This window comes from Lampetra fluviatilis, chromosome 9 (assembly GCF_964198595.1).
Source record: "Lampetra fluviatilis chromosome 9, kcLamFluv1.1, whole genome shotgun sequence".
Lineage (NCBI taxonomy): Eukaryota > Metazoa > Chordata > Hyperoartia > Petromyzontiformes > Petromyzontidae > Lampetra > Lampetra fluviatilis.
Window position 1 is genome coordinate 12,200,945 of NC_136283.1, and position 22,789 is coordinate 12,223,733.

Here is a 22,789-nt window from a genome sequence, read left to right on the forward strand (position 1 = left end):
TCAGCTCATTATCCTTCCAGGGTTGAGAAAATGAGTGGACTTTGTGGAGAAGTCAACAGTGGTTGTCCTATGGATAGACTCACCCCATGCCATAGCAATGTGGAATTTCCAGCTCTGGCTTTAAACTGTACACGATAGAAAGGGGCACCGGGTGGTGAGATGGTATTTCTCTTGCCTGTTATGCAGGAGGTCGTGGGTTTTATTCCGATCCTGACACTGTTATAGTTGGAGTTTGCATGTTCGTCCCGTGGTCACATGGATATTTCTCGGGGTCGACCGGTTTTTTCCTCTACATTTATTAACATGTGTTTAGATTATTCTGCTTCTATTTATTTCCACATGATAAGTCACTTCATTGAGCTATCATTTGTGGCCAGGTAGTTTCTGATAAAGAGCTAATAGCTCAGTGGGCTTTACCTGGTAAATAAAATAGTTACGGTTTTAGTAAACAGATGAGCATTTGATCAGAAAATTGCTTTGACTTTTGTTTAGAAAACAATTTTTTTTCTTTAAGTGGTTGCACTTCAGATGTGAGATACTAGTGGGAAATCCGCTGATATTAAATAGTGAGAAAATACTAGGACGGAGTTAATGTTCCTCGAAGCAAGTTGATTAATTTAATTTGATGACTCAAAAGCACACGATCAAACAATATCAAGTGTTGGGTCCTAATAAAACACAATGAAAACAACACCAACCACAACAGTATAAACAAGTAGGTTTGTGATGAAAGTGGCTCAGTTGCAAAATAGATATACACACACACACAACAGCTATCTCTTGTATACGTTTTACACAGGGCTCATGCTGCGCTGGACTATCATAATTGGCAGAAGATTATTAACATCTGGGCTGATAATCCAAATATTGGGTCCGAGCTCAAATGTGTTATAGAACCCTTTAACACATTCACAAAAGCCACTCACTTGAAAGCCAACAGCTTTCAATTGCCTCCTCGTTCATTGAAGTTGCTGGAGCGGTCTCGGAGGAGTCCTCTGGATGCAGAAACACACACAAGGAGCCATATTTATAATAGAGATTTTTTTTGGGGTTAGATGGCGTAAATATAAATGTGTCATTAAACCCGCCACCACTCGACACAGCCAATTAGTAATGTTTGTCACGTAAACAGAACATGCCAATTCGTTACTAGTATAGCACACCGGTGTGTTGGAGAGCAAATCCACAACATTTACAATGTTCTGTTTATATGAAAAACCTTAATAATTAGCTGTGTCAGGTCGTGGCGGGTTTAACGACACATTTATATTTACGCCATCTCACCCAAAAAACGTATATTATAGATGATATGGGTCGCGAAAGCCTAAGTGTTAAACGGAGCCATATTGGCTGATCATTTTTGTTCTTACTTATTCCCCACAATGGCAAAAATAAATGTTTTGTGTTGCATCTTTCATGGTCTTGTGTCAAACCAGGACCTGTGTCTATTAAAGTGGGTGCTTACTTATTAAACATATGGCAGTTTAACCAGCATTGGTTCAAGCAAGCCTGGCTCTGCTGATGAGACACTGACTGTCAATAGCTTTCTTGTGGTGAACCAGTTGCTGCTCAAATGATGCACTCCCAAAATGCTGTGTGGTTCATGGGATGTGTAAAACGTTGAGGGACAGATATGTGAAGCAGGTTAATTATTTGCTTAGTTCTAGATTTGAAGTTTTCGTGACTCGGTAAAGTCACATAGGTGAAAAACAAAATAAAATAAAAATAAAACAACTGTGGTTGTCCCACCTGATGACGGAAGCTTGTGTTGCTTCCGAAACGTCGTGATTTAATTTAGTTGTATTATTTTATTTAGTTTTTCACCTACGTGACTTTACCAAAAAAACCAAAGAGTATTTGCTTAGTTATTTATGTTATGACATACAGGTTAGCTGCTTCGTATGTAGACTCGCTCTCTGGGTTTCCTGGCTATTGTGATGAGCTGAAGTGTTGTTCAACTTTTGCTTCGTTTATTCGCAGGCTTCAGATGCAGATATGGATGCAAGCACCAGATACCAACTGCTAACTGCTGGGATGAGTAAGCTCTTCTCTGTGGATGATATCACGGGCCAGTTGGCTGTTCTCCAGTCCCTTGATTATGAGACAACACCAGGACATGAATACACGCTACTGGTCAAGGCTATTGACGCGTATAACAGCAACCTCACATCCCTTGCAACGGTCTACGTCAACATCAAGGTGTGAATAGCGCGTACGCACCCAGGGTAGCTAATTTTCTCCCCATAAAAATGGTCATGCACTTTTTGTAAAAATTTCTAATGATTTTGCTGTTTAAAAATGTAATCTTCTGTGTAAATGAAGACCTTAATCTGTATTTCTCAAAAACCACTTAGGTACTTCCCGACAAGGTAGAAAGCTGAAATATGGTACATATGACGCTTTTTAGAACACAAACAACAGGACAAATCTGCAAATCCGAGATTTTTCATTTTAACACCCCCAAATGTCGATTTTAAGTGCCCCATAAACATATTGTGCGTGTCATTCAGAAACCGTAAAAAATATACGTTTGCGTTTATTTTCGTTTGATAGAGCATTAAACAACACATTATATTAAAGCGAGAAACATTGTTCTCTCTGATAATTTTTTTTTTCCCTTTTATCTGGCAACAATACTGACACCTTTTTTTACAAGAAGTCATGTTTGCATTTCGACCGCAGGTATTGTGGTCAATGCAAACATAACTTGTAAAAAAAAGGTGTCAGTTTTGTTGCCAGATAAAAGGGTAAACATTTTTTTTATCATATTTTGCTACTGGCAAAGGAGGTTCCAATGATTGTTCTCTCTTTGATTGTTTTTGAGATATTTGGATGAAAGCGGGTTTGAATGAAAGAATACACATTTTATGATTTTCAAATCTGAATTATTCGAAAACGGTAAAAGATCAGAGTTTCCCCTCACAGAATATGAAGTTCATAATTTTTAGTTTTTTCTAATAAAAAAAAAGATCAGAATCTTTAAATTCAGCGGTTTCCGATGGGTACGTCTTTAAATATAAGAAATTGAATCAAGTCGTCAACTATATAATTTTTTGCGCTAAAAAAAAACAAATCTTTGTAGCAGTTGTTCGTGTCTGATCGTAGATAAAAATTGTCAAAGATCATATCAGGTTAATTATTATATTTCTTGAAAACTTTTGCCTGGCAAAGACAGGCTTTATGAAGTAGCATTTAAATATTTGACTTTCTATTAATCAGATTCTGTGAAAATGCCCACGAAAACGGGGCAAGCTGTATTGAATGTGTTCTAAATTAATTTTTTTAATAATATTGCAAAAGTGCACGATGAAAGATTGCTTTGATAATGCTTGCATAACGACGTGTTGTGCCTTTGGGCCAGTGCTTGGCAACTGTGCTTAAACTTAAAATCTCAATCACAGATTAGAGTGAGGCTGATTTAGCACAACAGTTGGAGTCATTTACAAGCCTTCGTCGCTGAGAGCCTGCGTTTTAACCCGGGCAGATACCCCTAATTACAATAATGTTCATAAGCGTCGTGGAAAATATGAGCAACCAAATATAACAGGCGATATGCCCCTTCCCAATATTTGTCTCTCCACGTTGAAAAAACTAAATATTTTTTTTACACATCTTGTCAGCCACATGGCCGTCTGGGTGTAAGTTTTTTAAAGCAAGTCTGACTCTTGCCGAGACCATGCATGTTTAAACCGGCCCGGAGTTTGCTCCTCCTCCAAAGAGGTCCATTTTGACACCACTAGTACCAGTGTGGTATCATGGGGCCTGTACGTTGCACGTATTATTTGAATATTATTAATCGTTTTTTTAAGTGTATATATTTGTGTGAGTGTGTGAGAGTGCGTGCACGTAATTGTTCGAGTGTGTTACTTTGCTAGGGAATGTCTATGTGTGTGTGCATTTGTTTTGTGTTTGTGTGTGTATCTATTGTGTGCTGTGTCTGTTCAATGGTTATATGGGGGATATTAATTATGTCTATTTGTGTGCAATTTTGCCCACATGCACTTGTGTGTTGAGTGTGTGTTTATGTGTGCATGTGTCTGCATGTGTATGTGTGATGGTGTGTGTCTCTGCGTGTGTATGTGTGATGGCGTGTGTCTGTGTGCATGTGCTTGTGAGAGTGTGGGTGTGTATGGGCATGAGTTGAGTAATGACTGACTTAAGGCTGCTTGTTGCTGCCCGTAGGCCGCCCGTAGGATCTCACGGAAATATACGCAGTCCCCTTGCGTAAATCCCGTAGGGAATCGGATATGGACAAATCTTGGCCTACGAAATGTATAGAATTGTGTAAGCAGTTCGGTACTCGGGCCCCTGACCACTATTTAATTTTAATGCAAAAAATCTGCTTCTCAAATACTAATATAATATTCTCCAACACTGTTTTATTTTCTGTAACAATATTATCGATGTGCTTGTAATCAAATTTCGATTTATAGCTTTCGTGACTGCAGGGATTCATATTCTTGGTTCTTCGGTATTATTTCCCTTCTAATTGACTTTACCGAAAGAACCAAGAATATGCTTGTAATAATTTTGTAATCTAACTTGAAACGGTGTCTCTCTGGTGGCAGGACATGAATGACTTTGCCCCGAATTTCACGATGCTGGACCAGATGGGCCTGGTGGCTCCGGATGCACATCGAGGGACATACATCATCTCTGTGCTCGCACGAGATCCGGACCCTCCCGTACGTACGACTTGGAGCTCTTTGCCTAAGATCCACGTGCCATGTTCAAGTTAGGCTTTAGCACTGACGTACGGCCAACCCCATTGTAGTGTGAGAACAGCGGTTGTAAGAAAAAGGAATTGGTGTCAGTGAGGTGAGAATAAATAGTAATTTTTATAATTTCAAACTTGTAACTCACAAAGTAGTCGCTCGTTGTCGCGGCGAATAACTCGGAGGTGCGGGGAACCACAGACGAGCGGGAAGCCAGCAGCCACGCGGTGAGCCAAAACCAACAATTGCCCAAGCTTTGTGGCCCTCTATATATTCCGATGTTCTCAGCCAATGTGGGAGGAAACATGTGGGAGGAAACCTGAGCGCTCGGAGAAAACACACGCACACAAGGGGGGAACACTGTCCCCGTATAGATGGAAACAGATGGCAATTAGTCTACTTGCGGTGCTGCCTTCTCCTGGTGAGCAGTACCCACGGCAAAGGAGTTTCACAACCCTCGCTTCCTCCAGGGCCCAAAATGTCAGGCGGCCAGCAACAGAGAGCACTATCAAAGTTGTAATAGATGGGAGTTAATGTGCTTCTTCAATTGAGCAAGCTTCTTTTTGATGATAGGAGCTTGGGAAACAAAACAATGGGAAGGAATTCCAAAGTAGAGCCCGTCCGAGTGAAGAAGGAGAAAGCAGAAAGAGAAGAGTTTTGGGCTGCAGTCTTGTGGCTCAAGTTTAAATCCCAGCCATGGCTAACATTAATGTCAGATATCTGAACCAGTCGTGTACTTCTCTTAGGTCAGCTCAGAATCGAATGAGTATGTGTTGCGATGAGTCAACATTGACGCTGGGGAGGGTTTGATGCTGGCACACAAACCTCTCGTGTGCCGTTCCAGTCTTAACAGGTGCTTGTGAGCAGCACTTGCCCCAACAGTCTGTGTAGGCTATTCGGGGTGGGGGGGGACTCTTTGTCTTTGTGCACATGTGTGTGTCCAGTACGGCGGTATAGGTGTAATACAGTACGCAGTTGATGAAGCCCAGTCCAGCGGGTCTGCTGACCTCTTCATGGTGGAGGAGAACACTGGACGCATCCTGACCAAAGTCAACCTCAATGAGGACCCCAACACCAATTTCAAGGTGTGCCTCTCCACTAGGGTTTCTACATGACTGGGTTGGACCTAAGTTTCACGTGGACAGTCCAGGAATCGGCATCCGTTTTCAGGTGGCAGGAACTTATTTGTTCCGAGATCTGGCACCGGTAATGTGTTTTTGAACTTAATAACAGAAAATCCACGCAAATTCCGATAGACCCAGGCCGACTCAGAAATGTGTCCGAGTTTGGTTCATTGAAAAATGTGGAGTCCCACGCTTTACTGTGTCGCTTTACGTTCGTGTTTCTCATTAGCTGGTTGTGCTGGCTCTCGATGGAGGAGATCCCGTTATGACCAGTAGCACGACAGTCACCATTACTGTGCTGCAGCCCTCTGTCATCCCTCGCTTCACACAAGAGGAATACAGGTACACACCAATACCCATTTGCCATCAACACACTGCAGCACATCTTGGGTCAGAGATCTAGGGGTTTCATGGCGAGACAGGATAGGCAACGCACAAGCAGAAGAGAACAGATTTAACCCATTGCCCGCAATCTCCCCCAGATCCATTCAGATGCTAAGGTAGCTGTTGCCAGGGCTGGACAAAAAAAAAACATCTGACCAGTCAACCTCACGCCACCACGCAAAGCTAACATCTCATACAATACACGACACGGTGTTTGGCTAAAATCCTGGGGCATTGTGTTAGTGCCAACCGACGAGCAGATAGTCAGGGCAGAGCTTGGAGGTTGCTGCGTGTCGATCGACTTTTCCAGTCATCTTCGCAGCAGCAGCTTTTGGCAAACCAAAGATGGTCACTGTATTGTGTGCACTTTCACATGCGCTTCTGCGGCCGTCTGTAACGCTCTTCCTTCCGACAGTAGGAAGCCACTGGAGCTATGCACTTTTAAATATAGATTATAAACTCATTTCTTTCAAACTGCTTTATGTGTTTAGTTTGTTGTCTATCCCTCACACCTCCAATTAGCACGGGTGGTTACAGTGAGGGAAAAAAGTATTTGATCCCCTGCTGATTTTGTACGTTTGCCTACTGACAAAGAAATGATCAGTCTATAATTTTAATGGTAGCTTTATTTGAACAGTGAGAGACAGAATAACAACAACAAAATCCAGAAAAACGCATGTCAAAAATGTTCTCAATTGATTTGCAATTTAATGAGGGAAATACGTATTTGACCCCTCTGCGCAAAACATGACTTAGTACTTGGTGGCAAAACCCTTGTTGGCAATCACAGAGGTCAGACGTTTCTTGTAGTTGGCCACCAGGTTTGCACACATCTCAGGAGGGATTTTGTCCCACTCCTCTTTGCAGATCTTCTCCAAGTCATTAAGGTTTCGAGGCTGACGTTTGGCAACTCGAACCTTCAGCTCCCTCCACAGATTTTCTATGGGATTAAGGTCTGGAGACTAGCTAGGCCACTCCAGGACCTTAATGTGCTTCTTCTTGAGCCACTCCTTTGTTGCCTTGGCCGTGTGTTTTGGGTCATTGTCATGCTGGAATACCCATCCACGACCCATTTTCAATTCCCTGGCTGAGGGAAGGAGGTTTTCACCCAAAATTTGACGGTACATGGCCCCGTCCATCATCCCTTCGATGCGGTGTCCTGTCCCCTTAGCAGAAAAACACCCCCAAAGCATAATGTTTCCACCTCGATGTTTGATGGTGGGAATGGTGTTCTTAGGGTCATAGGCAGCATTCCTCCTCCTCCAAACACGGCGAGTTGAGTTGATGCCAAAGAGCTACATTTTGGTCTCATCTGACCGCAACACTTTCACCTAGTTGTCCTCTGAATCATTCAGATGCTCATTGGCAATCTTCAGACGGGCATGTATATGTGCTTTCTTGAGCAGGGGGACCTTGCGGGCGCTGCAGGATTTCAGTCCTTCACAGCGTAGTGTGTTACCAACTGTTTTCTTGGTGGCTATGGTCCCAGCTGCCTTGAGATAATTGACAAGATCCCCCCGTGTAGTTCTGGGCTGATTCCTCACCGTTCTCATGATCATTGCAACTCTACGAGGTGAGATCTTGCATGGAGCCCCAGGCCGAGGGAGATTGACAGTTTTTTTGTGTTTCTTCCATTTGCGAATAATCGCACCAACTGTTGTCACCTTCTCACCAAGCTGCTTGGCGATGGTCTTGTAGCCCATTCCAGCCTTGTGTAGGTCTACAATTTTGTCCCTGACATCCTTGGAGAGCTCTTTGGTCTTGGCCATGGTGGAGAGTTTGGAATCGGATTGATTGCTTCTGTGAACAGGTGTCTTTTATACAGGTAACAAGCTGAGATTAGGAGCACTCCCTTTAAGAGTGTGCTTCTAATCTCAGCTCGTTACCTGTATAAAAGATACCTGGGAGCCAGAAATCTTTCTGATTGAGAGGGGGTCAAATACTTATTTCCCTCATTAAAATGCAAATCAAATTAGAAAATTTTTGACATGCGTTTTTCTGGATTTTTTAGTTGTTATTCTGTCTCTCACTGTTCAAATAAACCTACCATTAAAATTATAGACTGATCATTTGTTTGTCAGTGGGCAAACGTACAAAATTAGCAGGGGATCAAATACTTTTTTTCCCTCACTGTACATACGGCGCGAAATAAGTTCAACATACATGCAGCAGCCGCGGGATCTGGTGGAGGGAACGGTGCGCTGGTAGCGAGGAAGTGCGGCTTCGGCCATGATGACGTCTTGATCTTGACACCACAGTTATCAAAATAAGAGGGTGTTGCAATAGGCTTAGAGAATATTAACAATTGTGGAATCGATTTCAATGCAGTGGGGGTTTTTTTCTGGCCGCTTGACGTTTTGCGCCTATGCTTAGAAAAGTGTGTTATTAAAAATATTAAAAAATTTGATCATCTTATGGGAAAATCTGTGGAGAATATTACACATGAAGACCAGTGTCGAGCCAGATTGACGCAGCAATTTGCTCAGTCGGTGTTAGCTACTGAGGTCGTGACGGGTTTTTTCATTCTCGTTGTTTTATTTTCTTTTACTGTTCCCGCTCTGTTGTAATGTTTGACTGATGCCTATTTTATTGAGGGCGATATTGACACATAAAATAAAGATTGATTGATTGAGCAATGGTTACCAAACTCACAATGACAGAGGTTAAGGCCAAACCCACGCATTGTTTTACAATATTCATCATTCAAAACTCTACACAATGAATCACTTTATGTTTGACAAGTTTGCATTTATCTGTTTGTGTTGAATCTACGCCGTCTGACGACTAAATGGAGGTCTTGTCGTGTGTGTAGGTCGGAGCCCATCAGCGAATATGCTACTATTGGAACACGTGTTGTCGTGGTGACAGCGTCGGCCATTAACCAGACCATCACCTACTCAATCACCGCTGGCAACAATGGGGGTTAGTCTGCGCACGTGTCTGTGTGTTTGTCTTTTGTAGAGCGGTAGCGTATCGATTAGAGCGCTGCACTACGACCCGAGTTTGATTCCCGCATACGGCCAATACCAGTGTAATGAGAGATGCGCCATCCAGTGGTTGCCAGAGGGTAACTGGGTGCAGGCACTATCATGTAATCACCATCCAATCCTGAGAGGGAACAACATCTGGGCCAAAGGTGACGGGCGGAGCCGAGAGGGACGCTTCGGGAACCATCGGGAAGGTTCCACGAGGGGGCGTGGCTGGAGGCGGAGCCTAGCCTAGCTCCGCCTCCAGCCACGCCTAGGCTCCGCCGGGGTGAATATAAGGGGAGGCAGGGGAGGAGGACTCGTGGTTGGTGTGAGAAGCCTGGGGTCCGGACTGCGTCGCTGCTCGTCATCTCCTCTCTTCGCCACCGACCACGTGGCGGGTTCCCCAGCGAAGCCCGTCCCTTCTCTCTCCGGCACGCCGCCAACCAGCGGCGAGACCGGGGGGGGGGGGAGCGAACCTCGCTAGTGGACCGGAGAGAGACGCCTCGTCCATGGCGTTGTGAGAAGGGAAATTACCCAGAGAGGGAAGGAGCCGAGCTGTGCAGTGCTACAGTTAATAGAAGAAGCACCCTTACAAGAGTCGTTGTGGAAGTCGTTCACTACAACAGTAACAATTATCTGAACCGGTCTTGGACCTCCCCTAGGTCGAGTCAGCCTCAAATTAGTACCTGGTGGGGCGGTCGGGCGTGTTGCTGGCCACCACCCCTTCTTTGTGTGTCGTTCTGGCACTTGCCCCAAAAGTCTATTTAGGCTATATGGGGGATATTTGTGTTCGATTCCCACTTATGGCCAACATCAGTGGCAAATATCTGAACTAGTCCTGGACCCTCCCCTACTTCCACTCAGCCTTTGTGTAAACACCAAAACTGGGGAACAAAGGCACGTGGACATGGTGCAAGTTACACCTCCTCCTCGTGTGGCCCTGACAGGTGCTTCTCGCTGCGTGCATCCAGGTTGCATTGTGTGAGGATGTGTGTCCAAATGATAGAACAAATTTAACAGAGGTGACATTTTATGCCACGTGCCCATCTCCCGGCAGGTTGGCAGTACTTGCGAACCAGACAGGAGGAGGGTAGTCAGAGGCAGGGTCTCTTTAAGAAGGCTTTAAGGCCTTTGTTGTTGACGCAGCAGCAGAAGTTGTAGGCCCTCAAGTAAGTCAAAATGAAGCAGCTTTAATATAAGCTGTTGGCTTTTTAGCTGATATGTCCGAGATGGATGCTGGGAATTTCGTGGCAAGACAGGAGAAGCAATGCACAGGTCCGGAAGCAAACATAACATGCGAGTGTTGTAGATGCGATTCAATGGTTGTGTTGGGTGGAACGTGTTGAGGATGGGGGAGGATAGGGTAAGCAACTTGGAGGTTGGGAAGAGAACATGGCAGGTGAGCGTTGTAGATACGAGCGGGCAAAAACAGCTGCGCAATGCATGTGAAGGTTACGTCTCGTTTCTTAACCTCCCCTCCCAATCCACCACTGAAATCGATTGCTGACGTTGCTTATTCCTGTAATGTTTTTGGTTTTTTTTTTTCCTTCCTCCACAGACACATTCATTATTGAGAGCAAGACCGGAGTGATCAGAACGAACAAGCCACTTGACTTCGAGAGCACTCCTCAGTACCAGCTGGAGGTGCAGGCCGACTCGCTCCCCACCGGCCGCTCAGCCTTGCGCTCCACTTCTCGCTGTGAGGTTTTACATTTATTCGTGAAATATGATCGTCCGCATAAGCACACTCATTGCATTAATATGGCAGTTAACCGGCCAGATGGCTTCGCGGTAAAGCGAGTGGCTCGCAATGTGAGGATTGCTAATTCACACCCGAGTTGGGGGTTGACTCAGCCCATCGTCCCTACCTCTGGGGTCGATGAAACAAGTACCGTACCACTTTGTGGGGAAGTCACCAGTGGTTGTCCCATGGGTAGACTCGTCACACCGTAAGAATGTGGAATTCCCACAATTGGCTCAGGGCTGGAAACACGATGGGCACCACCGCAATGCTCAACTGAGCATAAAATCACTTTGATAGAGCGCTTGATGAGAAATGCCCAATGAACTCAAGTACTTTACATCACATCTTATCTAAAACATTGGAAAGGGGACCCGCAGTGACAGCGGTTCCTGTGTGGCAAAAGGTGACTCAGTAACTGGCCTGCAAGTGGCCATTAGTCTGCTCGTAAGGGTCAATGATTGATGTGTATAATCACAATAGAGTAATCTTCAGGTATATTTTCAGCATTGGGATGTTTGGCCAATAACAGTTACAATTCATGCTCTTTAGCTATTGGAGGAATCTCGAGAACTGAGAGGAAAGCCATGTAGAACAGGGGGGAGAACATAAACACTCCACACAGAAAGTGTTCAGGAATTCAGGGATTTAACTCAGGAATTGAAGCCAGGGCTTCTGAAGCACCAATGTGTGTCACCCTGTTGCCTCAAAGTTGCAAGATCTGGCAAAAAGATGGCAGCAATTATGCTGATGATGGTGTATAGTCGAATCAGCATTTACTGTAATGGCATTTTGATCTTGAATTCATGTGCAGTGCATTAAGGTTTACTGACTCGTGTTGGTGACGTTGGCCTATTGTGTTTATTTCCAGCAAACTCGGCAATTGTGATCGTGTACGTGAAGGATGAAAATGACAATGCTCCCATATTCAACCAGACGCTGTATTTGGGAGGCGTTACAGAGGAGACCAGAACGTTTACATCTGTCTTGCAAGTCAAGGTGAGGGATCATATATGGAAGTCAACATCATAGTCATATTTTGTTTTGTTATCTTCCCAGAATTTCATGAGAATCTGTGCAAATATTGTTGCAATTTAGGGAGCGTAATCGTATTTCCTTCAATAAGGGAATACAATGGAAGAAACATGATGAAGCTTACATTGTCAAAAATGATTTTACGGATAACTTTAAAAATATATATGGCCGTCATTTCATTCCACAGCCCTTTTTGTCACAAATGAGGCTCCATTCCGCGATTAGTTTTTGATGAGGGTCCGATTCCCAACTGTGCAACAGCAGAATGCATCCACATTTGTGAGATTAGAGCAGCGTTACGGTTGAGTAGCAAAACAAATAAACAGGCACTATAACTCCTTCCCACATCCGTATCTCCATATGAAAAATATCTATTTTTTCACACATCTCATCAGCCACACAGCCCTTCCAGGAGTGCATAATTTCAGCACCATCGGTTCCACACAAGCAATCTCTGGCGAAATGTCGACACTTAGTATCTCATCAGCAGAATGAGGCTTGCTTGAACCAACACTGGTTGGACTGCAAGATGTTTATAGGCAAGAACCCTCTCTGTTAGATATGGGTCCTAGTTTGACACGAAAAAATGTCATAAATAACACAACAATAATTCTAGTCATTGTGGACAATATAAATAACACAGTAGTATAGGACGGAGCTATAAAAGTGCCAAGGAAATGCGGACCTCACTGTATTGTCGTAACTTGCTGACGCACGCCTACTGGGCATCTGTGAAAAATAGCTTCAAAGCTCATCGGATTCCTCAGGTCTAAATCAAGATTTTGATTTTGTAATTCCGCCGCACAGTGGCAGAGGTGACACCGTGCGACGTGCTGAGGGCATCTCGCCACGCACTCGTTATCTCGCCCACTCCTCCTGCAGGGTTTGGGCCTGCGACGCCTGCCAAATCCCCACTCTCAGTGAGGATGAGTTGGAGTGCTCTGGAACAATCCTTCAAGTTCTGGCAGTTGCTTGGAACGGAATGCAAAGAATTGTTCTGAACGAACATCGCATCATGCAAATGCATGACAATAGCACAGGCTGAGAGCATTTGCTGAAGTCTGATACATTATACTGTACTGTATACGATAACTAGTACTACACAACAGCCACTTCGTAAAAAATGAGCATCTTGAAACTCACAATTACGATCAGAATATTTAGTCATACTGGAGGAATTCGATGAGCTATAAAGCTCTTTTTCACAGATGCCCAGTTAGGGGCAGGTCAGAACGTTAAAACAACATACTCTTTGGTTCTTTCGGTAAAGTCACGTAGGTCACAGTCTGAGACCAGGACCTCGGCACGGCCCCGGCGCCTACGTGACTTTACCGAAAGAACCAAAGAGTATGGATTCCTACAGTTACGAAAGCTTCAAATCAAGGTTAAAACAACAACCAATACAAAACCACGATAGGAATGCAAAGTATCGGAAGGGTAAACAAATCACTTACAAAAATATATATACAAATAAAACTAAACTTGTTTTTTTTATTTTACCAGGTAAAGCCAGGCAAAATTGAGCTTTCTTCTCTGTGGCTCGTAGTGCCAGCCTTCATGGTTATGAAGTCTCTGTAATAATGCCTGTGGCTCGTAGAGCCAGACAAAGACTTATTTAGTATTCCTGAGGTTCACCGTTAGTTCCAAAGGCTCGCAGAGGCAGTCAAAAGCATCCTTATTCATAAAATGCAAAACAAATACAGTCAAAATATAAAAATTTCAACAACTAAAAACTTAATACATTTTCAGTTTTAGTGATGAGCAATTGTGATCTGGAAATTTCATTTTTTTCAGCAATTAAATAAAATGAATACATTTTAAAGTGTCAAAGCTATGCCTTTCTAATTTCATGGTTTCAAAGTATGTACCCAGCATGTTTTTCTTAAACTTCTTTCATTATGTCTCATTTTATTATGTCTCATGTCCATCTCAATCAGGCAGATGACCGGGACAGCGGCAATAACAGTATGATTGCCTACAAACTGCTGCTGCCATCTTCAACCAACGAGGGCTTCATCATTGAGCCTCTGACTGGCATCATCAAAACTGCCATGCTGTTTTATAACATGCGACGCAAGTACTACAGGTTCCAGGTGATGGGGGTCGACAGATACGGAGCTGGACTGAGTGGCACGTCTGAAGTGGTGGTACGTCAAACCCGTCGAGCATACTTTGTTATTGAGACCAGTTGAGAGTTGAGATATGCGATCAGTGTACAAGGATAGGGTTAGCTGCAATTTATATAATGTAGTTTTATATTTACGCATTCCGCAATGGAATGAAGTGAATCTTTCGAAGTGATTTTAGGAGCATAGCCCAGTTTAACCATCCGAATAATGCCGTAAATTATTTGGTGAAATTGCATTCATAATATAGGTTTTTGGGTCAGACCGCGTTATTTATAAATGTGTCGTAACCCTCCACCACCCGACACGGCCAAGCAGTAAAAAATGTGTCACGTTTTTCAAAGGACAAAATAATTCACTTTTTTAGTCCACCGGTGTGCTGTAGAGAGGGTTACGACACATTTATAAATAACGCGATCTGACCCAAAAACCTATATTATTAATAATATTGGTCGCGAAAGCCTACGTGTTAAATTTAAATTGCATTGTCAGTGGTGCACAAAAGCTCAACACATTTGTCAATAACACTGTGGCCTTAAAAGTAAAATGTGTAAAAATGTAGATGACAGGCAACCACAATTCTTGATGTGCTACAAAGAAAGGGCATTTCCTCAAATGTCTCATATAACATATATATTTGTTTCCATTTATCGCCACACTATTATTGATGGGTGCACTGCATTGTTACTGATGCTGCATGCGCGCATTGCGCCAGCAGACAGCGATGTGCATCACGTGCGTGTAGATGGGCAGTGTTCGTCTCCTGTCCATGCAGATCTCTGTTGTGAACGAGCTGGACATGCAGGTGATTGTCTCCGCCATTCCACCGGCAGTCGTGGAAAACAACAAGGACCAGCTGATGAAGTATGTGCTTTGTGGCTCCAACATCACTGCGCTTGGCTCAACATCGAGTGGTTGCGCTCTACACGAATGGAATGGCTGCATTTGCATCTCACCTCGGGTCGCCACCTCTGTCCAAGTTTGACCAGGGTTTGAGTCAGATGGGTCTGGGAATTGGCATCTGTGTTTGGGTGGAAGGAATTGATTTGTACTGAGATCTGGTGGCATTATTTAAAAAATATATATATATACAACATAACTGGGAATTGGCCAAACATCTTAATGCTGAAGATGTACCTGCAAATAACTCAATTGGGATTACAAATAGCAACATCGCTCGCTCCCTATTGTGAACACTTGAGCAGACCCTCCTAAGAAAGAGTCTTGAGACCCAGCGAGGCTTTCCTGGGTAAACAAGTGCAATTCTAATACAATCATTATTTTGCATTCTATCGCAATAATTGCACTGTTTGGTAGACCTAGGCTGACTAATGCTCTGGTTTTGTTCTCTGGAAAGGGTAGCAACCCTAGCCATGATCAATCCACTGCTGGATGAAGGCCCCCTAAGCCATCACTTCCCTGAACGCATACTTAATGCTCTTTATTACACCTCCCAATTACTCTCAAGCATATAGTGTAGTACCTTCAACAAGGATGAAATGTCATGCCCATGCATGCTTCGTGGAATGTTAATGAATGTGTATTGAAGCCAATTTGCATACATGGAATATAACGCCAAGATGGAGCAACGGAATCAGTTCATGAGCATGGTGCTGCGTGTATTGTTGTATGGGGAGGCCTTCATCGAGCAGTGGATTGAACTTGACTGATGATGATGATGTTCCTGATTGAAACCATGTGAGACTGTTAAGGACTATCAACATGTTGCAGTGAAGTTTGATGGTGCTCGTTCTGGCTGTGCGTGCCCTCTGTGTTGATGTGTAGGATCATTGAGAGGTACATCCAGGATCAGATTCCAGGGGCCAAGGTGGTGGTGGATTCAATCGGCCCGCGGCAGTACGGTGAAGGCTACCTGCAGGAGGACTACACCAACTCAGACGTGGCTGTCTATGCCATTGACCCAATGACTAACCGTGCCATCTCCAGCAAGGAACTCTTCAAGTAATTCCCATGACTTAACACATATTTTTTCACTGTCCTTGTATTCATTTAAATATGTTTGCATTATTCCAGTTGAATTCTTATCAGGCCTAACATATTATGTCCGGCCTGGTGGCTCAGTGACAGAGCGGGCAACTCGCAATGGGAAGGTTGCGAGTCCACACCTTTCAACCCATACGGCTTACCTATATTATGTCCGGCCTGGTGGCTCAGTGACAGAGCGGGCAACTCGCAATGGGAAGGTTGCGAGTCCACACCTTTCAACCCATACGGCTTACCTGTATTCTTGTCCAGGGAAATTGAGTTTAAAGGTCCATACGGCGTACAGCCGTTTCAATACGTGAAAAAGAACATGTCTATTTGTTTGTGTTTCTCCCTTGTGATGGGACTTTGTAGGATGAACGTTGAGATGTATAAGGGTATGGGGTGACCAATAAGGTCTGAATTGGTCTGTAATAAGGTCGGCACTGACAAGGGGTTGACAGGCATGCGAGTTAAAAATTTGGTTGCGGGGTTGACTGAGCCCGTCGTCCCTCCGGGGGTCGATAAAATGAATACCACTTTTTGGGAAGTCAACAGTGGTTGTCATATGGACCTACTTGCCCTCATCTGAGGAATGTGAAATTGGAACCACTGACTCAAGGCGGTAAACGGAAGGATGAGCACCGCTTCAATGATCATTTGAGCAAAAAAATCACTCTTACCTTCCGTTTACCATATTACACACATGTGGTCCTATGTCATATAAGTTATAGGGTATAAGACATTTTTGTAACTTTTTATATATATAAAACGGATATTTTTTTTACAGTACAGATGTAAGAAGAGGTTTATGAAAGTACCTTTTCAGAAGAAATCCAGCGAGAACTTGAATGACTAATTGGTTTTGCAAGGGATAATGCGCATGCGACCAGCAACAAATAACGTTGTAATAGATTAGGACTAAATGCTGGGGTACCCCCCCTGGTGAGACACTGCTTAACCAATACATACTTCACCTGGAATGGAACCTTCTACAAGCAAATTGAGGGCACCCCAATGGGCTCCCCCCTATCTCCGGTTGTAGCCAACATCTTCATGGAGAAATTTGAGACGGACGCCATCCAGACTGCCACTCTACGCCCGACCTTATGGAAGAGGTACGTAGACGACACTTTTGTCATCTGGCCACATGGCCGGTCTGCTCTAGACCAATTTCTCGGCCACATCAATTCCATACACCCAGCCATCAGATTCACCATGGAAGTCGAAAATGATGGCAAGCTACCCTTTTTGGATGTCCTAATCAAAAGGAGACCTGATGGTTCAATGAGCCACTCTGTCTACAGGAAAGCCACCCACACGGATGCTTATCTAAAACCGGATTCCCACCACCATCCATCCCAGAAGAATTCCCTCATCAAGACTCTATATCATAGAGCCCAATGCATCTCCGACCATGAACACATTTCCAGTGAACTCAAACACGTACGCCAAGCTCTTAAGGCTAATGGTTACTCCGACTACACAATCCGCAAAGCCATCACTCCAACCATCAAGAAAGATCCTGTTGAGGAGCCTTTCAAGACCATCACCTTACCCTACATTGCTGGGGTCACAAAAAAGATCTCCAAAATCCTGATTAAACACAAGATCCAGGTCCGATTCAACACAGTACATAAAATCCGTGATCTGGTACCGTCTGTAAAAGATGTGATTCCAGACATACAGTACCCTGGCGTCTACAAACTAAGTTGCCTCTGTGGTAGCAGTTACATTGGGGAAACCAAACGACACGTCTCAGACCGCATTCGTGAACATAAAGCTGATCTAAAACACGGTAGGACAAACACCTCAGCCGTGGCAGACCACTGTTACAACTCAGTGGGCTCACATGACATTGACTTCTCCAAGACGGAGGTTCTCTGCAAGCCATCTGGCTATCATGAGAGATTCGTTCATGAGGCGATCCACATATACAAACACAGAGACAATTTTAACCGAGAAGATGGATTCAGGCTTAGCAATCATTGGAAGGACGTAATAAACCATTTCGATACACATTAGGGTGAGTTGAATAATACATAGTGTTATATTAAAATGTATAAAGTATAGGGTGGTTTACAGCAATACAGTATATAATTTAATGTTGGGTTTATCTATGGCAGTATATAGTACTGTATATGCTAAGAGAATAAAGTTTAAATAGAAGTATATTATATACTTCTTACGACGTACAATTGTAATTTATTATTTGTTGTTAGTAATTCAGCTTATTGTAGAGTATAGTAAGTATCAGTTTATATTTTAGTTTTTTATGTAGTTTTTACTTTGGTTTTCTACGTGGTTGTTTGGTAAATGCAGCTACATATCATTAACATTCCTTTCCTTTATTAACGCTGTTCCTTGCGCCCCCCCGTGGTGCTGTTGATCCTGCATAATGCATGGGCATAATGGGACTTTGAAACCCCTCCGCCCACCTCCTACTCATTGCCCATTGGTATGCTAAATTCCTCTTCATATGCACATTCTTTTGTTAAGGCGCTCCTCCTCGCTACACCTATATAAGCTCCTAGCTTGATAATGTTCTCATTCTTCGCCTGAGGACGGCTGCTTGCGTTGTGGCCGAAACGTCGTGAGAATTGTTTTATTATGTTTTATTTTTATTATTTTATTACTTCCCTTCTACGTGACTTTACCGAAAGAACCAAGAAGATGAATCCCTGCAGTCACGAAAGCTTTAAATCGAAATTTAACCGCCTCTACGGGGAGGGTTTCCACATAACTTTGAGATCCTTCAACAAGCTCCGGGATAAGAAGGCTCAGCTAATCGAGTCTCTCACCTTTCTGAAGAGATGCCGCGACTCTAAGGTAATACCAAACGCATTTACACTAACATCTGCTGCTGTAACTTCTTCTAATGCGAAACGAATTCTGTCTAGAACTAGCTTAGCTCTTATCTCAGAGAAAATCAGACTTACGCGCACCGAACTAGATCAGTTAGACAAGACACTCTACAAATCACACTTATCTTTGAGTGCAACAATGTCCACATCGGATTGGGAACACGTGGAAAAAATGACTGCCTCTTCAGCTGCCGCTATGTCGACTAAATGTAAGGACAACTTGATTTCCAAATTCAACCGCCTCTCAAACAAGAAACCGGACCCACACATTGAAAAGCTAGATGTTAACAAAGTCGTAATTAATCGCAGTAACAGTCCTATTTCTGAAGGTTTGAAATCCGTTTTAGCTAAAGGACTAAACTTTGCAGTCACACCTAGACACATACCAGTTAATGATATAATTGCTGGAGTAGATGTAGCTCTCAAGGGCTTGAGTCACATCGCTGCAGACGTAGCAAGATCTGAAATCTCTGTAACCCTCAAAAACGCTAAGATGCCAGCTAGCAACATCAGCAAAGATGAGCGTTTTGAATTAGCTCAATTAAAAAAGAGGGATGACATTGTCATCCTCTCAGCCGACAAAGGCAATGCCACTGTCATCATGGACAAAATAGAATACAACAACAAAATTCAAGAACTACTCAACGATGGCAGCTATACAAAAATAAAAAGAGACCCCACCAACAGCCTTGTCTCCAAAACCAACAACATCATTTCTGCTTCAACCGCATTAATTGATCAGACCAAACAGTTCTCGTTGAAACCTTCTGCAGCCAGGCCACCAAGATTGTACGGCTTGCCAAAGATACATAAAGAAGATACACCTCTTCGTCCCATTGTCTCTACTATCAACTCCCCCACTTACAAACTGGCTCGTTTTTTGTCCGAAATCCTACGGCCTTTCACTGGAAAAACCACCTCTGCAGTACTAAACTCTACTGACCTGGTATCGACAATCAAGGGGATTGCCCTGTCCCCAGACGACCTGCTTGTCAGTTTTGATGTGGTTTCCTTGTTCACCAAGGTGCCTGTGCCTGACACCATCGCAATCATTGAAGACTTGGTTCATCAAGGACTAAATGCTGGGGTACCCCCCCTGGTGAGACACTGCTTAACCAATACATACTTCACCTGGAATGGAACCTTCTACAAGCAAATTGAGGGCACCCCAATGGGCTCCCCCCTATCTCCGGTTGTAGCCAACATCTTCATGGAGAAATTTGAGACGGACGCCATCCAGACTGCCACTCTACGCCCGACCTTATGGAAGAGGTACGTAGACGACACTTTTGTCATCTGGCCACATGGCCGGCCTGCTCTAGACCAATTTCTCGGCCACATCAATTCCATACACCCAGCCATCAGATTCACCATGGAAGTCGAAAATGATGGCAAGCTACCCTTTTTGGATGTCCTAATCAAAAGGAGACCTGATGGTTCAATGAGCCACTCTGTCTACAGGAAAGCCACCCACACGGATGCTTATCTAAAACCGGATTCCCACCACCATCCATCCCAGAAGAATTCCCTCATCAAGACTCTATATCATAGAGCCCAATGCATCTCCGACCATGAACACATTTCCAGTGAACTCAAACACGTACGCCAAGCTCTTAAGGCTAATGGTTACTCCGACTACACAATCCGCAAAGCCATCACTCCAACCATCAAGAAAGATCCTGTTGAGGAGCCTTTCAAGACCATCACCTTACCCTACATTGCTGGGGTCACAAAAAAGATCTCCAAAATCCTGATTAAACACAAGATCCAGGTCCGATTCAACACAGTACATAAAATCCGTGATCTGGTACCGTCTGTAAAAGATGTGATTCCAGACATACAGTACCCTGGCGTCTACAAACTAAGTTGCCTCTGTGGTAGCAGTTACATTGGGGAAACCAAACGACACGTCTCAGACCGCATTCGTGAACATAAAGCTGATCTAAAACACGGTAGGACAAACACCTCAGCCGTGGCAGACCACTGTTACAACTCAGTGGGCTCACATGACATTGACTTCTCCAAGACGGAGGTTCTCTGCAAGCCATCTGGCTATCATGAGAGATTCGTTCATGAGGCGATCCACATATACAAACACAGAGACAATTTTAACCGAGAAGATGGATTCAGGCTTAGCAATCATTGGAAGGACGTAATAAACCATTTCGATACACATTAGGGTGAGTTGAATAATACATAGTGTTATATTAAAATGTATAAAGTATAGGGTGGTTTACAGCAATACAGTATATAATTTAATGTTGGGTTTATCTATGGCAGTATATAGTACTGTATATGCTAAGAGAATAAAGTTTAAATAGAAGTATATTATATACTTCTTACGACGTACAATTGTAATTTATTATTTGTTGTTAGTAATTCAGCTTATTGTAGAGTATAGTAAGTATCAGTTTATATTTTAGTTTTTTATGTAGTTTTTACTTTGGTTTTCTACGTGGTTGTTTGGTAAATGCAGCTACATATCATTAACATTCCTTTCCTTTATTAACGCTGTTCCTTGCGCCCCCCCGTGGTGCTGTTGATCCTGCATAATGCATGGGCATAATGGGACTTTGAAACCCCTCCGCCCACCTCCTACTCATTGCCCATTGGTATGCTAAATTCCTCTTCATATGCACATTCTTTTGTTAAGGCGCTCCTCCTCGCTACACCTATATAAGCTCCTAGCTTGATAATGTTCTCATTCTTCGCCTGAGGACGGCTGCTTGCGTTGTGGCCGAAACGTCGTGAGAATTGTTTTATTATGTTTTATTTTTATTATTTTATTACTTCCCTTCTACGTGACTTTACCGAAAGAACCAAGAAGATGAATCCCTGCAGTCACGAAAGCTTTAAATCGAAATTTAACCGCCTCTACGGGGAGGGTTTCCACATAACTTTGAGATCCTTCAACAAGCTCCGGGATAAGAAGGCTCAGCTAATCGAGTCTCTCACCTTTCTGAAGAGATGCCGCGACTCTAAGGTAATACCAAACGCATTTACACTAACATCTGCTGCTGTAACTTCTTCTAATGCGAAACGAATTCTGTCTAGAACTAGCTTAGCTCTTATCTCAGAGAAAATCAGACTTACGCGCACCGAACTAGATCAGTTAGACAAGACACTCTACAAATCACACTTATCTTTGAGTGCAACAATGTCCACATCGGATTGGGAACACGTGGAAAAAATGACTGCCTCTTCAGCTGCCGCTATGTCGACTAAATGTAAGGACAACTTGATTTCCAAATTCAACCGCCTCTCAAACAATAAACCGGACCCACACATTGAAAAGCTAGATGTTAACAAAGTCGTAATTAATCGCAGTAACAGTCCTATTTCTGAAGGTTTGAAATCCGTTTTAGCTAAAGGACTAAACTTTGCAGTCACACCTAGACACATACCAGTTAATGATATAATTGCTGGAGTAGATGTAGCTCTCAAGGGCTTGAGTCACATCGCTGCAGACGTAGCAAGATCTGAAATCTCTGTAACCCTCAAAAACGCTAAGATGCCAGCTAGCAACATCAGCAAAGATGAGCGTTTTGAATTAGCTCAATTAAAAAAGAGGGATGACATTGTCATCCTCTCAGCCGACAAAGGCAATGCCACTGTCATCATGGACAAAATAGAATACAACAACAAAATTCAAGAACTACTCAACGATGGCAGCTATACAAAAATAAAAAGAGACCCCACCAACAGCCTTGTCTCCAAAACCAACAACATCATTTCTGCTTCAACCGCATTAATTGATCAGACCAAACAGTTCTCGTTGAAACCTTCTGCAGCCAGGCCACCAAGATTGTACGGCTTGCCAAAGATACATAAAGAAGATACACCTCTTC

The 22,789-nt window shown here is 43.5% G+C and overlaps 1 protein-coding gene across 5 annotated transcripts in view; it reads left to right on the forward strand.

Moving 5' to 3' along the window:
* Positions 1-22,789, forward strand: part of PCDH15 (protocadherin related 15) — a 120,109-nt gene that overhangs the window by 78,276 nt on the left and 19,044 nt on the right. For all 5 annotated transcript variants that reach the window (XM_078859805.1, XM_078859804.1, XM_078859807.1 and 2 more), the window contains 10 exons: positions 1,981-2,199; positions 4,569-4,685; positions 5,660-5,800; positions 6,069-6,181; positions 9,036-9,145; positions 10,751-10,891; positions 11,805-11,932; positions 13,906-14,115; positions 14,870-14,958; positions 15,880-16,056. In XM_078859805.1, the coding sequence (XP_078715931.1) occupies positions 1,981-2,199; positions 4,569-4,685; positions 5,660-5,800; positions 6,069-6,181; positions 9,036-9,145; positions 10,751-10,891; positions 11,805-11,932; positions 13,906-14,115; positions 14,870-14,958; positions 15,880-16,056 (1,445 nt within the window). The remainder of the gene's footprint in view (positions 1-1,980; positions 2,200-4,568; positions 4,686-5,659; positions 5,801-6,068; positions 6,182-9,035; positions 9,146-10,750; positions 10,892-11,804; positions 11,933-13,905; positions 14,116-14,869; positions 14,959-15,879; positions 16,057-22,789) is intronic.